The following is a 17,136-nucleotide window of genomic DNA, read 5'->3' on the forward strand; positions in this document are numbered from 1 at the left end:
AACTCGTTGCCGCAGAAGACTGTGGAGGCCAAATCACTGAGTGGAGGCCAAATCACTGAGTGTCTTTAAGACAGAGATGTGAGGCACAGTAGCACAGTGGTTAGCACTGGTGCTTAACAGCTCCAGGGTCCCAGGTTCGATTCCCCGCTGGGTCACTGTCTGTGCGGAGTCTGCACGTTCTCCCCGTGTCTGCGTGGGTTTCCTCCGGGTGCTCTGGTTTTCTCCCACAAGTTCCAAAAGAAGAGCCGTTAGATGAATTGGACATTCTGAATTCTCCGTCTGTATACCCGATCAGGAGTGTGGCGGCTAGGGGCTTTTCACAGTAACTTCATTGCAGTGTTAATGTAAGCCTACTTGTGACACTAATAAAGATTAATACAGGGATTACTAGAGAACGCAAGCCTGAGAGAGAACGGGAACGAGCGAGAGAACGCAAGCGCGAGAGAGAACGCAAGCGCGAGAGAGAACGGGAACGAGCGAGAGAACGCAAGCGCGAGAGAGAACGCGAGCGCGAGAGCGAACGGGAACGAGCAAGAGAACGCAAACGAGCGACAGACAGAACGCGAACGAGCGACAGACAGAACGCGAACGAGCGACAGACAGAACGCGAACGAGCGACAGACAGAACGCGAACGAGCGACAGACAGAACGCGAGCGCGAGACAGAACGCGAGCGCGAGACAGCACGCGAGCGCGAGGCACAACGCGAGCGCGAGGCACAACGCGAGCGCGAGACACAACGCGAGCGCGAGACACAACGCGAGCGCGAGACAGAAGGCGAGCGCGAGACAGAAGGCGAGCGCGAGACAGAACGCGAGCGCGAGACAGAAGGCGAGCGCGAGACAGAAGGCGAGCGCGAGACAGAGCGCGAGACAGAACGCGAGCACGAGACAGAACGCGAGCACGAGAGACAGAACGCGAGACAGAACGCGTGCGCGAGACAGAACGCGAGAGACAGAACGCGAGACAGAACGCGAGCGTGAGACTGAACGTGAGCATGAGACAGAACGCGAGAGACAGAACGCGAGCGCGAGACAGAGCGCGTGCGTGAGACAGAACGCATGCGCGAGAGACCGAACGCGAGCGCGAGAGACCGAACGCGAGCGCGAGAGGCAGAACGCGAGCGCGAGGCCGAACGCGAGCGCGAGAGGCAGAACGCGAGCGCGAGAGGCAGAACGCGAGCGCGAGAGGCAGAACGCGAGCGCGAGAGGCAGAACGCGAGCGCGAGAGGCAGAACGCGAGCGCGAGAGGCAGAACGCGAGCGCGAGAGGCAGAACGCGAGCGCGAGAGGCAGAACGCGAGCGCGAGAGGCAGAACGCGAGCGCGAGAGGCAGAACGCGAGCGCGAGAGGCAGAACGCGAGCGCGAGAGGCAGAACGCGAGCGCGAGAGGCAGAACGCGAGCGCGAGAGGCAGAACGCGAGCGCGAGAGGCAGAACGCGAGCGCGAGAGGCAGAACGCGAGCGCGAGAGGCAGAACGCGAGCGCGAGAGGCAGAACGCGAGCGCGAGAGGCAGAACGTGAGCGCGAGAGGCAGAACGCGAGCGCGAGAGGCAGAACGCGAGCGCGAGAGGCAGAACGCGAGCGCGAGAGGCAGAACGCGAGCGCGAGGCAGAACGCGAGCGCGAGATACAGAACGCGAGCGCGAGGCAGAACGCGAGCGCGAGACAGAACGCGACTGTGAGACAGAGCGCGAGCGCGAGACAGAACGCGAGCGCGAGGCAGAACGCGAGCGCGAGATACAGAACGCGAGCACGAGAGGCAGAACGCGAGCGCGAGAGGCAGAACGCGAGCGCGTGGCAGAACGCGAGCGCGAGAGGCAGGACGCGAGCGCGAGGCAGAACGCGAGCGCGAGACAGAACGCGAGTGCGAGACAGAGAGCGTGCGTGAGACAGAACGCATGCGTGAGAGACCGAACGCGAGCGCGAGAGACCGAACGCGAGCGCGAGAGACCGAACGCGAGCGCGAGAGGCAGAACGCGAGCGCGAGGGGCAGAACGCGAGCGCGAGAGGCAGAACGCGAGCGCGAGAGGCAGAACGCGAGCGCGAGAGGCAGAACGCGAGCGCGAGAGGCAGAACGCGAGCGCGAGAGGCAGAACGCGAGCGCGAGACAGAACGCGACCGTGAGACAGAGCGCGAGCGCGAGGCAGAACACGAGCGCGAGACAGAACGCGAGCGCGAGAGGCAGAACGCGAGCGGCAGAACGCGAGCGCGAGAGGCAGAACGCGAGCGCGATAGGCAGAACGCGAGCGCGAGAGGCAGAACGCGAGCACGAGACAGAACGCGACTGTGAGACAGAGCGCGAGCGCGAGACAGAACACGAGTGCGAGGCAGAACGCGAGCGCGAGATACAGAACGCGAGCGCGAGAGGCAGAATGCGAGCGCGAGGCAGAACACGAGCGCGAGAGGCAGGACGCGAGCACGAGGCAGAACGCGAGCGCGAGACAGAACGCGAGTGCGAGACAGAGAGCGTGCGTGAGACAGAACGCGAGCGCGAGAGGCAGAACGCGAGCGCGAGAGGCAGAACGCGAGCGCGAGAGACAGAACGTGAGCGCGAGAGACAGAACGCGAGCGCGAGAGACAGAACGCAAGCGCGATTGACAGAACATCGAGCGCGAGAGACAGAACGCGAGCGCGAGAGACAGAACGCGAGCGCGAGAGACAGAACGCGAGCGCGAGAGGCAGAACGCGAGCGCGAGAGGCAGAACGCGAGCGCGAGAGGCAGAACGCGAGCGCGAGAGGCAGAACGCGAGCGCGAGAGGCAGAACGCGAGCGCGAGAGGCAGAACGCGAGCGCGAGAGGCAGAACGCGAGCGCGAGAGACAGAACGTGAGCGCGAGAGACAGAACGCGAGCGCGAGAGACAGAACGCAAGCGCGATTGACAGAACATCGAGCGCGAGAGACAGAACGCGAGCGCGAGAGACAGAACGCGAGCGCGAGAGACAGAACGCGAGCGCGAGAGGCAGAACGCGAGCGCGAGAGGCAGAACGCGAGCGCGAGAGGCAGAACGCGAGCGCGAGAGGCAGAACGCGAGCGCGAGAGGCAGAACGCGAGCGCGAGATACAGAACGCGAGCGCGAGAGGCAGAATGCGAGCGCGAGGCAGAACACGAGCGCGAGAGGCAGGACGCGAGCGCGAGGCAGAACGCGAGCGCGAGACAGAACGCGAGTGCGAGACAGAGAGCGTGCGTGAGACAGAACGCATGCGCGAGAGACCGAACGCGAGCGCGAGAGACAGAACGCGAGCGCGAGAAGCAGAACGCGAGCGCGAGAGGCAGAACGCGAGCGCGAGAGGCAGAACGCGAGCGCGAGAGGCAGAACGCGAGCGCGAGAGGCAGAACGCGAGCGCGAGACAGAACGTGACCGTGAGACAGAGCGCGAGCGAGAACACGAGCGCGAGACAGTACACGAGCGCAAGAGGCAGAACGCGAGCGCAAGAGGCAGAACGCGAGCGCGAGAGGCAGAACGCGAGCGCGAGAGGCAGAACGCGAGCGCGAGAGGCAGAACGCGAGCGCGAGGCAGAACGCGAGCACGAGGCAGAACGCGAGCGCGAGGCAGAACGCGAGCGCGAGAGGCAGGACGCGAGCACGAGGCAGAACGCGAGCGCGAGAGACAGAACGCGAGCGCCAGAATGCAAGCGCGATTGACAGAACGTCGAGCGCGAGAGACAGAACGCGAGCGCGAGAGACAGAACGCGAGCGCGAGACACAGAATGCAAGCGCAATTGACAGAACGCCGAGCGCGAGAGACAGAACGAGCGAGAGACAAAGCGTGAAGTAGGCTAGGTTAGGATGCAACAGTGAACTCTTGCTCATATGCATCACGCAGTCTAGGTTCAGCCAGAGAATAACGGTCAGTTGAGCAAGGTACGGAGCAAGCATCTATGGAAGCTGCACCCCAGAATGGGGGAACTGCATGTTGAAAGGTGGAGAAGGGGGAGAGAGGAAGAATATTTTCATGTTGTATTTTGCAGGGGTGAGACACCGAGTTCCGACATTGAGAGTTATGACAACCCAACCAACCCCCCCCTCGCCCCCACTCACACACCTCCCCAACCCCACTTCCCCCCCCCCCTTTCCCCCATGCGTGCGTGAGACCGAACGCGAGCGCGAGAGGCAGAACGCGAGCGCGAGAGGCAGAACGCGAGCGCGAGAGGCAGAACGCGAGCGCGAGAGGCAGAACGCGAGCGCGAGAGGCAGAACGCGAGCGCGAGAGGCAGAACGCGAGCGCGAGAGGCAGAACGCGAGCGCGAGAGGCAGAACGCGAGCGCGAGAGGCAGAACGCGAGCGCGAGAGGCAGAACGCGAGCGCGAGAGGCAGAACGCGAGCGCGAGAGGCAGAACGCGAGCGCGAGAGGCAGAACGCGAGCGCGAGAGGCAGAACGCGAGCGCGAGAGGCAGAACGCGAGCGCGAGAGGCAGAACGCGAGCGCGAGAGGCAGAACGCGAGCGCTAGAGGCAGAACGCGAGCGCGAGAGGCAGAACGCGAGCGCGAGAGGCAGAACGCGAGCGAGAGAGGCAGAACGCGAGCGCGAGAGGCAGAACGCGAGCGCGAGAGGCAGAACGCGAGCGCGAGACAGAACGCGACCGTGAGACAGAGCGCGAGCGCGAGACAGAACGCGAGCGCGAGGCAGAACGCGAGCGCGAGAGGCAGAACGCGAGCGCGAGAGGCAGAACGCGAGCGCGAGAGGCAGAACGCGAGCGCGAGAGGCAGAACGCGAGCGCGAGGCAGAACGCGAGCGCGAGAGGCAGGACGCGAGCGCGAGACAGAGAGCGTGCGTGAGACAGAACGCATGCACGAGAGACCGAACGCGAGCGCGAGAGGCAGAACGCGAGCGCGAGAGGCAGAACGCGAGCGCAAGAGGCAGAACGCGAGCGCGAGAGGCAGAACGCGAGCGCGAGAGGCAGAACGCGAGCGCGAGAGGCAGAACGCGAGCGCGAGAGGCAGAACGCGAGCGCGAGAGGCAGAACGCGAGCGCGAGAGGCAGAACGCGAGCGCGAGAGGCAGAACGCGAGCGCGAGAGGCAGAACGCGAGCGCGAGAGGCAGAACGCGAGCGCGAGAGGCAGAACGCAAGCGCGAGAGGCAGAACGTGAGCGCGAGAGGCAGAACGCGAGCGCGAGAGGCAGAACGCGAGCGCGAGAGGCAGAACGCGAGCGCGAGACAGAACGCGACTGTGAGACAGAGCGCGAGCGCAAGACAGAACACGAGCGCGAGGCAGAACGCGAGCGCGAGATACAGAACGCGAGCGCGAGGCAGAACGCGAGCGCGAGAGACAGAACGCGACTGTGAGACAGAGCGCGAGCGCGAGACAGAACGCGAGCGCGAGGCAGAACGCGAGCGCGAGATACAGAACGCGAGCGCGAGAGGCAGAACGCGAGCGCGAGAGGCAGAACGCGAGCGCGAGAGGCAGAACGCGAGCGCGAGAGGCAGAACGCGAGCGCGAGAGGCAGAACGCGAGCGCGAGGCAGAACGCGAGCGCGAGAGGCAGGACGCGAGCACGAGGCAGAACGCGAGCGCGAGACAGAACGCGAGTGCGAGACAGAGAGCGTGCGTGAGACCGAACGCGAGCGCGAGAGACCGAACGCGAGCGCGAGAGACCGAACGCGAGCGCGAGAGACCGAACGCGAGCGCGAGAGACCGAACGCGAGCGCGAGAGACAGAACGCGAGCGCGAGAGACAGAACGCGAGCGCGAGAGACAGAACGCGAGCGCGAGAGACAGAACGCGAGCGCGAGAGACAGAACGCGAGCGCGAGGGGCAGAACGCGAGCGCGAGGGGCAGAACGCGAGCGCGAGAGGCAGAACGCGAGCGCGAGAGGCAGAACGCGAGCGCGAGAGGCAGAACGCGAGCGCGAGAGGCAGAACGCGAGCGCGAGAGGCAGAACGCGAGCGCGAGAGGCAGAACGCGAGCGCGAGAGGCAGAACGCGAGCGCGAGAGGCAGAACGCGAGCGCGAGAGGCAGAACGCGAGCGCGAGAGGCAGAACGCGAGCGCGAGAGGCAGAACGCGAGCGCGAGAGGCAGAACGCGAGCGCGAGAGGCAGAACGCGAGCGCGAGAGGCAGAACGCGAGCGCGAGAGGCAGAACGCGAGCGCGAGAGGCAGAACGCGAGCGCGAGAGGCAGAACGCGAGCGCGAGAGGCAGAACGTGAGCGCGAGAGGCAGAACGCGAGCGCGAGAGGCAGAACGCGAGCGCGAGAGGCAGAACGCGAGCGCGAGAGGCAGAACGCGAGCGCGAGGCAGAACGCGAGCGCGAGATACAGAACGCGAGCGCGAGGCAGAACGCGAGCGCGAGACAGAACGCGACTGTGAGACAGAGCGCGAGCGCGAGACAGAACGCGAGCGCGAGGCAGAACGCGAGCGCGAGATACAGAACGCGAGCACGAGAGGCAGAACGCGAGCGCGAGAGGCAGAACGCGAGCGCGTGGCAGAACGCGAGCGCGAGAGGCAGGACGCGAGCGCGAGGCAGAACGCGAGCGCGAGACAGAACGCGAGTGCGAGACAGAGAGCGTGCGTGAGACAGAACGCATGCGTGAGAGACCGAACGCGAGCGCGAGAGACCGAACGCGAGCGCGAGAGACCGAACGCGAGCGCGAGAGGCAGAACGCGAGCGCGAGAGGCAGAACGCGAGCGCGAGGGGCAGAACGCGAGCGCGAGAGGCAGAACGCGAGCGCGAGAGGCAGAACGCGAGCGCGAGAGGCAGAACGCGAGCGCGAGAGGCAGAACGCGAGCGCGAGAGGCAGAACGCGAGCGCGAGACAGAACGCGACCGTGACACAGAGCGCGAGCGCGAGACAGAACACGAGCGCGAGACAGAACGCGAGCGCGAGAGGCAGAACGCGAGCGGCAGAACGCGAGCGCGAGAGGCAGAACGCGAGCGCGATAGGCAGAACGCGAGCGCGAAAGGCAGAACGCGAGCACGAGACAGAACGCGACTGTGAGACAGAGCGCGAGCGCGAGACAGAACACGAGTGCGAGGCAGAACGCGAGCGCGAGATACAGAACGCGAGCGCGAGAGGCAGAATGCGAGCGCGAGGCAGAACACGAGCGCGAGAGGCAGGACGCGAGCACGAGGCAGAACGCGAGCGCGAGACAGAACGCGAGTGCGAGACAGAGAGCGTGCGTGAGACAGAACGCGAGCGCGAGAGGCAGAACGCGAGCGCGAGAGGCAGAACGCGAGCGCGAGAGACAGAACGTGAGCGCGAGAGACAGAACGCGAGCGCGAGAGACAGAACGCAAGCGCGATTGACAGAACATCGAGCGCGAGAGACAGAACGCGAGCGCGAGAGACAGAACGCGAGCGCGAGAGACAGAACGCGAGCGCGAGAGGCAGAACGCGAGCGCGAGAGGCAGAACGCGAGCGCGAGAGGCAGAACGCGAGCGCGAGACAGAACGCGACTGTGAGACAGAGCGCGAGCGCGAGACAGAACACGAGCGCGAGGCAGAACGCAAGCGCGAGATACAGAACGCGAGCGCGAGAGGCAGAACGCGAGCGCGAGAGACAGAACGCGAGCACGAGACAGAACGCGACTGTGAGACAGAGCGCGAGCGCGAGACAGAACACGAGTGCGAGGCAGAACGCGAGCGCGAGATACAGAACGCGAGCGCGAGAGGCAGAATGCGAGCGCGAGGCAGAACACGAGCGCGAGAGGCAGGACGCGAGCACGAGGCAGAACGCGAGCGCGAGACAGAACGCGAGTGCGAGACAGAGAGCGTGCGTGAGACAGAACGCATGCGCGAGAGACCGAACGCGAGCGCGAGAGACAGAACGCGAGCGCGAGAAGCAGAACGCGAGCGCGAGAGGCAGAACGCGAGCGCGAGAGGCAGAACGCGAGCGCGAGAGGCAGAACGCGAGCGCGAGAGGCAGAACGCGAGCGCGAGACAGAACGTGACCGTGAGACAGAGCGCGAGCGAGAACACGAGCGCGAGACAGTACACGAGCGCAAGAGGCAGAACGCGAGCGCAAGAGGCAGAACGCGAGCGCAAGAGGCAGAACGCGAGCGCGAGAGGCAGAACGCGAGCGCGAGAGGCAGAACGCGAGCGCGAGGCAGAACGCGAGCACGAGGCAGAACGCGAGCGCGAGGCAGAACGCGAGCGCGAGAGGCAGGACGCGAGCACGAGGCAGAACGCGAGCGCGAGAGACAGAACGCGAGCGCCAGAATGCAAGCGCGATTGACAGAACGTCGAGCGCGAGAGACAGAACGCGAGCGCGAGAGACAGAACGCGAGCGCGAGACACAGAATGCAAGCGCAATTGACAGAACGCCGAGCGCGAGAGACAGAACGAGCGAGAGACAAAGCGTGAAGTAGGCTAGGTTAGGATGCAACAGTGAACTCTTGCTCATATGCATCACGCAGTCTAGGTTCAGCCAGAGAATAACGGTCAGTTGAGCAAGGTACGGAGCAAGCATCTATGGAAGCTGCACCCCAGAATGGGGGAACTGCATGTTGAAAGGTGGAGAAGGGGGAGAGAGGAAGAATATTTTCATGTTGTATTTTGCAGGGGTGAGACACCGAGTTCCGACATTGAGAGTTATGACAACCCAACCAACCCCCCCCTCGCCCCCACTCACACACCTCCCCAACCCCACTTCCCCCCCCCCCTTTCCCCCATGCGTGCGTGAGACCGAACGCGAGCGCGAGAGGCAGAACGCGAGCGCGAGAGGCAGAACGCGAGCGCGAGAGGCAGAACGCGAGCGCGAGAGGCAGAACGCGAGCGCGAGAGGCAGAACGCGAGCGCGAGAGGCAGAACGCGAGCGCGAGAGGCAGAACGCGAGCGCGAGAGGCAGAACGCGAGCGCGAGAGGCAGAACGCGAGCGCGAGAGGCAGAACGCGAGCGCGAGAGGCAGAACGCGAGCGCGAGAGGCAGAACGCGAGCGCGAGAGGCAGAACGCGAGCGCGAGAGGCAGAACGCGAGCGCGAGAGGCAGAACGCGAGCGCGAGAGGCAGAACGCGAGCGCGAGAGGCAGAACGCGAGCGCGAGAGGCAGAACGCGAGCGCGAGAGGCAGAACGCGAGCGCTAGAGGCAGAACGCGAGCGCGAGAGGCAGAACGCGAGCGCGAGAGGCAGAACGCGAGCGAGAGAGGCAGAACGCGAGCGCGAGAGGCAGAACGCGAGCGCGAGAGGCAGAACGCGAGCGCGAGACAGAACGCGACCGTGAGACAGAGCGCGAGCGCGAGACAGAACGCGAGCGCGAGGCAGAACGCGAGCGCGAGATACAGAACGCGAGCGCGAGAGGCAGAACGCGAGCGCGAGAGGCAGAACGCGAGCGCGAGAGGCAGAACGCGAGCGCGAGGCAGAACGCGAGCGCGAGAGGCAGGACGCGAGCGCGAGGCAGGACGCGAGCGCGAGACAGAGAGCGTGCGTGAGACAGAACGCATGCACGAGAGACCGAACGCGAGCGCGAGAGGCAGAACGCGAGCGCGAGAGGCAGAACGCGAGCGCAAGAGGCAGAACGCGAGCGCGAGAGGCAGAACGCGAGCGCGAGAGGCAGAACGCGAGCGCGAGAGGCAGAACGCGAGCGCGAGAGGCAGAACGCGAGCGCGAGAGGCAGAACGCGAGCGCGAGAGGCAGAACGCGAGCGCGAGAGGCAGAACGCGAGCGCGAGAGGCAGAACGCGAGCGCGAGAGGCAGAACGCGAGCGCGAGAGGCAGAACGCAAGCGCGAGAGGCAGAACGTGAGCGCGAGAGGCAGAACGCGAGCGCGAGAGGCAGAACGCGAGCGCGAGAGGCAGAACGCGAGCGCGAGACAGAACGCGACTGTGAGACAGAGCGCGAGCGCAAGACAGAACACGAGCGCGAGGCAGAACGCGAGCGCGAGATACAGAACGCGAGCGCGAGGCAGAACGCGAGCGCGAGAGACAGAACGCGACTGTGAGACAGAGCGCGAGCGCGAGACAGAACGCGAGCGCGAGGCAGAACGCGAGCGCGAGATACAGAACGCGAGCGCGAGAGGCAGAACGCGAGCGCGAGAGGCAGAACGCGAGCGCGAGAGGCAGAACGCGAGCGCGAGAGGCAGAACGCGAGCGCGAGAGGCAGAACGCGAGCGCGAGGCAGAACGCGAGCGCGAGAGGCAGGACGCGAGCACGAGGCAGAACGCGAGCGCGAGACAGAACGCGAGTGCGAGACAGAGAGCGTGCGTGAGACCGAACGCGAGCGCGAGAGACCGAACGCGAGCGCGAGAGACCGAACGCGAGCGCGAGAGACCGAACGCGAGCGCGAGAGACCGAACGCGAGCGCGAGAGACCGAACGCGAGCGCGAGAGACCGAACGCGAGCGCGAGAGACAGAACGCGAGCGCGAGAGACAGAACGCGAGCGCGAGAGACAGAACGCGAGCGCGAGAGGCAGAACGCGAGCGCGAGGGGCAGAACGCGAGCGCGAGGGGCAGAACGCGAGCGCGAGAGGCAGAACGCGAGCGCGAGAGGCAGAACGCGAGCGCGAGAGGCAGAACGCGAACGCGAGAGGCAGAACGCGAGCGCGAGACAGAACGCGACCGTGAGACAGAACGCGAGCGCGAGACAGAACGCGAGCGCGAGAGGCAGAACGCGAGCGCGAGAGGCAGAACGCGAGCGCGAGAGGCAGAACGCGAGCGCGAGAGGCAGAACGCGAGCGCGAGAGGCAGAACGCGAGCGCGAGAGGCATAACGCGAGCGCGAGGCAGAACGCGAGCGCGAGGCAGAACGCGAGCGCGAGAGACAGAACGCAAGCGCGATTGACAGAACATAGAGCGCGAGAGACAGAACGCGAGCGCGAGAGACAGAATGCGAGCGCGAGAGGCAGAACGCGAGCGCGAGAGGCAGAACGCGAGCGCGAGAGGCAGAACGCGAGCGCGAGAGGCAGAACGCGAGCGCGAGAGGCAGAACGCGAGCGCGAGGCAGAACGCGTGCGCGAGAGGCAGAACGCGAGCGCGAGAGGCAGAACGCGAGCGCGAGACAGAACGCGACTGTGAGACAGAGCGCGAGCGCGAGACAGAACACGAGCGCGAGGCAGAACGCGAGCGCGAGATACAGAACGCGAGCGCGAGAGGCAGAACGCGAGCGCGAGAGACAGAACGCGAGCGCGAGACAGAACGCGACTGTGAGACAGAGCGCGAGCGCGAGACAGAACACGAGTGCGAGGCAGAACGCGAGCGCGAGATACAGAACGCGAGCGCGAGAGGCAGAACGCGAGCGCGAGAGGCAGAACGCGAGCGCGAGAGGCAGAACGCGAGCGCGAGGGGCAGGACGCGAGCACGAGGCAGAACGCGAGCGCGAGACAGAACGCGAGTGCGAGACAGAGAGCGTGCGTGAGACAGAACGCATGCGCGAGAGATCGAACGCGAGCGCGAGAGGCAGAACGCGAGCGCGAGAGGCAGAACGCGAGCGCGAGAGGCAGAACGCGAGCGCGAGAGGCAGAACGCGAGCGCGAGAGGCAGAACGCGAGCGCGAGAGGCAGAACGCGAGCGCGAGACAGAACGCGACCGTGAGACAGAACGCGACCGTGAGACAGAGCGCGAGCGAGAACACGAGCGCGAGACAGTACACGAGCGCAAGAGGCAGAACGCGAGCGCAAGAGGCAGAACGCGAGCGCGAGAGGCAGAACGCGAGCGCGAGAGGCAGAACGCGAGCGCGAGAGGCAGAACGCGAGCGCGAGGCAGAACGCGAGCGCGAGGCAGAACGCGAGCGCGAGGCAGAACGCGAGCGCGAGAGGCAGGACGCGAGCACGAGGCAGAACGCGAGCGCGAGAGACAGAACGCGAGCGCCAGAATGCAAGCGCGATTGACAGAACGTCGAGCGCGAGAGACAGAACGCGAGCGCGAGAGACAGAACGCGAGCGCGAGACACAGAATGCAAGCGCAATTGACAGAACGTCGAGCGCGAGAGACAGAACGAGCGAGAGACAAAGCGTGAAGTAGGCTAGGTTAGGATGCAACAGTGAACTCTTGCTCATATGCATCACGCAGTCTAGGTTCAGCCAGAGAATAACGGTCAGTTGAGCAAGGTACGGAGCAAGCATCTATGGAAGCTGCACCCCAGAATGGGGGAACTGCATGTTGAAAGGTGGAGAAGGGGGAGAGAGGAAGAATATTTTCATGTTGTATTTTGCAGGGGTGAGACACCGAGTTCCGACATTGAGAGTTATGACAACCCAACCAACCCCCCCTCGCCCCCACCCACACACCTCCCCAACCCCACTTCCCCCCCCCCTTTCCCCCATGCGTGCGTGAGACAGAACGCATGCGCGAGAGACAGAACGCGAGCGCGAGAGGCAGAACGCGAGCGCGAGAGGCAGAACGCGAGCGCGAGAGGCAGAACGCGAGCGCGAGAGGCAGAACGCGAGCGCGAGAGGCAGAACGCGAGCGCGAGAGGCAGAACGCGAGCGCGAGAGGCAGAACGCGAGCGCGAGAGGCAGAACGCGAGCGCGAGAGGCAGAACGCGAGCGCGAGAGGCAGAACGCGAGCGCGAGAGGCAGAACGCGAGCGCGAGAGGCAGAACGCGAGCGCGAGAGGCAGAACGCGAGCGCGAGACAGAACGCGAGCGCGAGAGGCAGGACGCGAGCACGAGGCAGAACGCGAGCGCGAGAGACAGAACGCGAGCGCCAGAATGCAAGCGCGATTGACAGAACGTCGAGCGCGAGAGACAGAACGCGAGCGCGAGAGACAGAACGCGAGCGCGAGACACAGAATGCAAGCGCAATTGACAGAACGTCGAGCGCGAGAGACAGAACGAGCGAGAGACAAAGCGTGAAGTAGGCTAGGTTAGGATGCAACAGTGAACTCTTGCTCATATGCATCACGCAGTCTAGGTTCAGCCAGAGAATAACGGTCAGTTGAGCAAGGTACGGAGCAAGCATCTATGGAAGCTGCACCCCAGAATGGGGGAACTGCATGTTGAAAGGTGGAGAAGGGGGAGAGAGGAAGAATATTTTCATGTTGTATTTTGCAGGGGTGAGACACCGAGTTCCGACATTGAGAGTTATGACAACCCAACCAACCCCCCCTCGCCCCCACCCACACACCTCCCCAACCCCACTTCCCCCCCCCTTTCCCCCATGCGTGCGTGAGACAGAACGCATGCGCGAGAGACAGAACGCGAGCGCGAGAGGCAGAACGCGAGCGCGAGAGGCAGAACGCGAGCGCGAGGCAGAACGCGAGCGCGAGAGGCAGAACGCGAGCGCGAGAGGCAGAACGCGAGCGCGAGAGGCAGAACGCGAGCGCGAGAGGCAGAACGCGAGCGCGAGAGGCAGAACGCGAGCGCGAGAGGCAGAACGCGAGCGCGAGAGGCAGAACGCGAGCGCGAGAGGCAGAACGCGAGCGCGAGAGGCAGAACGCGAGCGCGAGAGGCAGAACGCGAGCGCGAGAGGCAGAACGCGAGCGCGAGAGGCAGAACGCGAGCGCGAGAGGCAGAACGCGAGCGCGAGAGGCAGAACGCGAGCGCGAGACAGAACGCGACCGCGAGACAGAGCGCGAGCGCGAGACAGAACGCGAGCGCGAGGCAGAACGCGAGCGCGAGATACAGAACGCGAGCGCGAGAGGCAGAACGCGCGCGAGAGGCAGAACGCGAGCGCGAGAGGCAGAACGCGAGCGCGAGGCAGAACGCGAGCGCGAGAGGCAGAACGCGAGCACGAGGCAGGACGCGATCGCGAGGCAGGACGCGAGCACGAGGCAGGACGCGAGCGCGAGGCAGGACGCGAGCGCGAGACAGAGAGCGTGCGTGAGACAGAACGCATGCACGAGAGACCAAACGCGAGCGCGAGAGGCAGAACGCGAGCGCAAGAGGCAGAACGCGAGCGCGAGAGGCAGAACGCGAGCGCGAGAGGCAGAACGCGAGCGCGAGACAGAACGCGAGCGCGAGAGGCAGAACGCGAGCGCGAGAGGCAGAACGCGAGCGCGAGGCAGAACGCGAGCGCGAGGCAGAACGCGAGCGCGAGGCAGAACGCGAGCGCGAGAGGCAGAACGCGAGCGCGAGAGGCAGGACGCGAGCACGAGGCAGAACGCGAGCGCGAGAGACAGAACGCGAGCGCCAGAATGCAAGCGCGATTGACAGAACGTCGAGCGCGAGAGACAGAACGCGAGCGCGAGAGACAGAACGCGAGCGCGAGAGACAGAACGCGAGCGCGCGACACAGAATGCAAGCGCAATTGACAGAACGTCGAGCGCGAGAGACAGAACGAGCGAGAGACAAAGCGTGAAGTAGGCTAGGTTAGGATGCAACAGTGAACTCTTGCTCATATGCATCACGCAGTCTAGGTTCAGCCAGAGAATAACGGTCAGTTGAGCAAGGTACGGAGCAAGCATCTATGGAAGCTGCACCCCAGAATGGGGGAACTGCATGTTGAAAGGTGGAGAAGGGGGAGAGAGGAAGAATATTTTCATGTTGTATTTTGCAGGGGTGAGACACCGAGTTCCGACATTGAGAGTTATGACAACCCAACCAACCCCCCCTCGCCCCCACCCACACACCTCCCCAACCCCACTTCCCCCCCCCCTTTCCCCCATGCGTGCGTGAGACAGAACGCATGCGCGAGAGACCGAACGCGAGCGCGAGAGGCAGAACGCGAGCGCGAGAGGCAGAACGCGAGCGCGAGAGGCAGAACGCGAGCGCGAGAGGCAGAACGCGAGCGCGAGAGGCAGAACGCGAGCGCGAGAGGCAGAACGCGAGCGCGAGAGGCAGAACGCGAGCGCGAGAGGCAGAACGCGAGCGCGAGAGGCAGAACGCGAGCGCGAGAGGCAGAACGCGAGCGCGTGAGGCAGAACGCGAGCGCGAGAGGCAGAACGCGAGCGCGAGAGGCAGAACGCGAGCGCGAGAGGCAGAACGCGAGCGCGAGAGGCAGAACGCGAGCGCGAGAGGCAGAACGCGAGCGCAAGAGGCAGAACGCGAGCGCGAGAGGCAGAACGCGAGCGCGAGAGGCAGAACGCGAGCGCGAGAGGCAGAACGCGAGCGCGAGACAGAACGCGACCGTGAGACAGAGCGCGAGCGCGAGACAGAACGCGAGCGCGAGGCAGAACGCGAGCGCGAGATACAGAACGCGAGCGCGAGAGGCAGAACGCGCGCGAGAGGCAGAACGCGAGCGCGAGAGGCAGAACGCGAGCGCGAGGCAGAACGCGAGCGCGAGAGGCAGAACGCGAGCACGAGGCAGGACGCGAGCGCGAGGCAGGACGCGAGCACGAGGCAGGACGCGAGCGCGAGGCAGGACGCGAGCGCGAGACAGAGAGCGTGCGTGAGACAGAACGCATGCACGAGAGACCAAACGCGAGCGCGAGAGGCAGAACGCGAGACAGAGAGGCAGAACGCGAGCGCGAGAGGCAGAACGCGAGCGCGAGAGGCAGAACGCGAGCGCGAGAGGCAGAACGCGAGCGCGAGAGGCAGAACGCGAGCGCGAGACAGAACGCGAGCGCGAGACAGAACACGAGCGCAAGAGACAGAACGCGAGCGCAAGAGGCAGAACGCGAGCGCAAGAGGCAGAACGCGAGCGCAAGAGGCAGAACGCGAGCGCAAGAGGCAGAACGCGAGCGCGAGAGGCAGAACGCGAGCGCGAGGCAGAACGCGAGCGCGAGAGGCAGGACGCGAGCACGAGGCAGAACGCAAGCGCGAGAGACAGAACGCGAGCGCGAGAGACAGAACGCGAGCGCGAGAGACAGAATGCAAGCGCGATTGACAGAACGTCGAGCGCAAGAGACAGAACGCGAGCGCGAGAGACAGAACGCGAGCACGAGAGACAGAACGCGAGCGCGAGAGACAGAACGCGAGCGCGAGAGACAGAATGCAAGCGCAATTGACAGAACGTCGAGCGCGATAGACAGAACGAGCGAGAGACAAAGCGTGAAGTAGGCTAGGTTAGGTTGCAACAGTGAGCTCTTGCTCATATGCATCACACAGTCTAGGTTCAGCCAGAGAATAACGGTCAGTTGAGCAAGGTACGGAGCAAGCATCTATGGAAGCTGCACCCAGAATGGGGGAACTGCATGTTGAAAGGTGGAGAAGGGGGAGAGAGGAAGAATATTTTCATGTTGTATTTTGCAGGGGTGAGACACCGAGTTCCGACATTGAGAGTTATGACAACCCAACCAACCCCCCTCCCCCCCACCCACACCCCTCCCCAACCCCACTTCCCCCCCCCTTTCCCCCACCCCCCATCCCCCCCCCATCCCCACCCCTCCCCACCCACCTTCTTACCGCATTGCCGGAGGGGTATTAAATGTGTTGTGAAGCAGCTCCTGGGCATCATCATCTCCTCCTTCCTCCTCCACATCTGGGACACCCATCTCATCCTGAAACTACAGAGAGCGAGAGAGCGAGCGAGAGAGCGAGCGAGAGAGCGCGAGAGCGCGAGAGAGCGAGAGAGCGAGAGAGCGAGAGAGCGAGAGAGAGCGAGAGAGAGCGAGAGAGAGCGAGAGAGAGAGCGAGAGAGAGAGCGAGAGAGCAAGAGAGTGAGCGAGAGAGCGAGCGAGAGAGCGAGCGAGAGAGCGAGAGTGAGCGAGAGAGCGAGCGAGAGGCGAGCGAGAGCGAGCGAGAGCGAGAGAGAGCGAGAGAGAGCGAGAGAGAGCGAGAGAGAGCGAGAGAGAGCGAGAGAGGAGAGTGAGAGAGCGAGAGAGCGCGAGAGTACGAGAGCACGATAGCGCGAGATAGAGCAAGAGAGAGCGAGAGAGAGCGAGATAGAACAAGATAGAGCAAGATAGAGCAAGATAGAGCGAGTGATAGAGCGAGTGATAGAGCGAGAGAGAGCGAGAGAGAGAGCGAGAGAGAGAGCGAGAGAGAGAGCGAGAGAGAGAGCGAGAGAGAGCGAGAGAGAGCGAGAGAGAGCAAGATAGAGCAAGTGATAGAGCGAGTGATAGAGCGAGAGAGAGAGCGAGAGAGAGAGCGAGAGAGAGAGCGAGAGAGAGAGCGAGAGAGAGAGCGCGAGAGAGAGCGAGAGAGAGAGCAAGAGAGAAACAAGAAGGCTGTCAGAAGCATTCCCTATATTTTTTTTAAACGTAAAAGCGGAGGTGAAGTTCGGAAAATCATATCACAGCACTGCCTAGTGTCCGGAGTCTTCCACTACAGCGTTACTGTTTACGTATAGGATTTTCATTCCGAATAATACACGTCGACAACAGAAGCCGGGCCTGCCCTTTGTGAGAAGCGGAGGTTGAGACGCTGCCCAAAATCTCTTCTCGACTATGTCTCGCTTTGTT

The 17,136-nt window shown here is 64.4% G+C and overlaps 3 protein-coding genes across 4 annotated transcripts in view; 1 reads left to right on the top strand and 2 right to left on the bottom strand.

The window, feature by feature from the left end:
• LOC140402828 (potassium/sodium hyperpolarization-activated cyclic nucleotide-gated channel 4-like) overlaps nucleotides 1-15,991 on the top strand; it is a 55,958-nt gene extending 39,967 nt beyond the window's left edge. Inside the window, exons 4-5 of the mRNA XM_072490449.1 lie at nucleotides 372-776; nucleotides 15,986-15,991. Coding sequence (XP_072346550.1) covers nucleotides 372-776; nucleotides 15,986-15,991 — 411 coding nt within the window. The remainder of the gene's footprint in view (nucleotides 1-371; nucleotides 777-15,985) is intronic.
• The window catches only part of LOC140402992 (hemagglutinin/amebocyte aggregation factor-like), a 211,189-nt gene that overhangs the window by 113,659 nt on the left and 80,394 nt on the right, over nucleotides 1-17,136 (bottom strand). The gene's annotated exons all lie outside the window — the stretch shown is intronic.
• LOC140402829 (potassium/sodium hyperpolarization-activated cyclic nucleotide-gated channel 3-like) overlaps nucleotides 16,135-17,136 on the bottom strand; it is an 8,129-nt gene continuing 7,127 nt past the window's right edge. Inside the window, exon 3 of the mRNA XM_072490450.1 lies at nucleotides 16,135-16,239. Coding sequence (XP_072346551.1) covers nucleotides 16,135-16,239 — 105 coding nt within the window. The remainder of the gene's footprint in view (nucleotides 16,240-17,136) is intronic.

Source organism: Scyliorhinus torazame, chromosome 26, assembly GCF_047496885.1.
Source record: "Scyliorhinus torazame isolate Kashiwa2021f chromosome 26, sScyTor2.1, whole genome shotgun sequence".
NCBI lineage: Eukaryota > Metazoa > Chordata > Chondrichthyes > Carcharhiniformes > Scyliorhinidae > Scyliorhinus > Scyliorhinus torazame.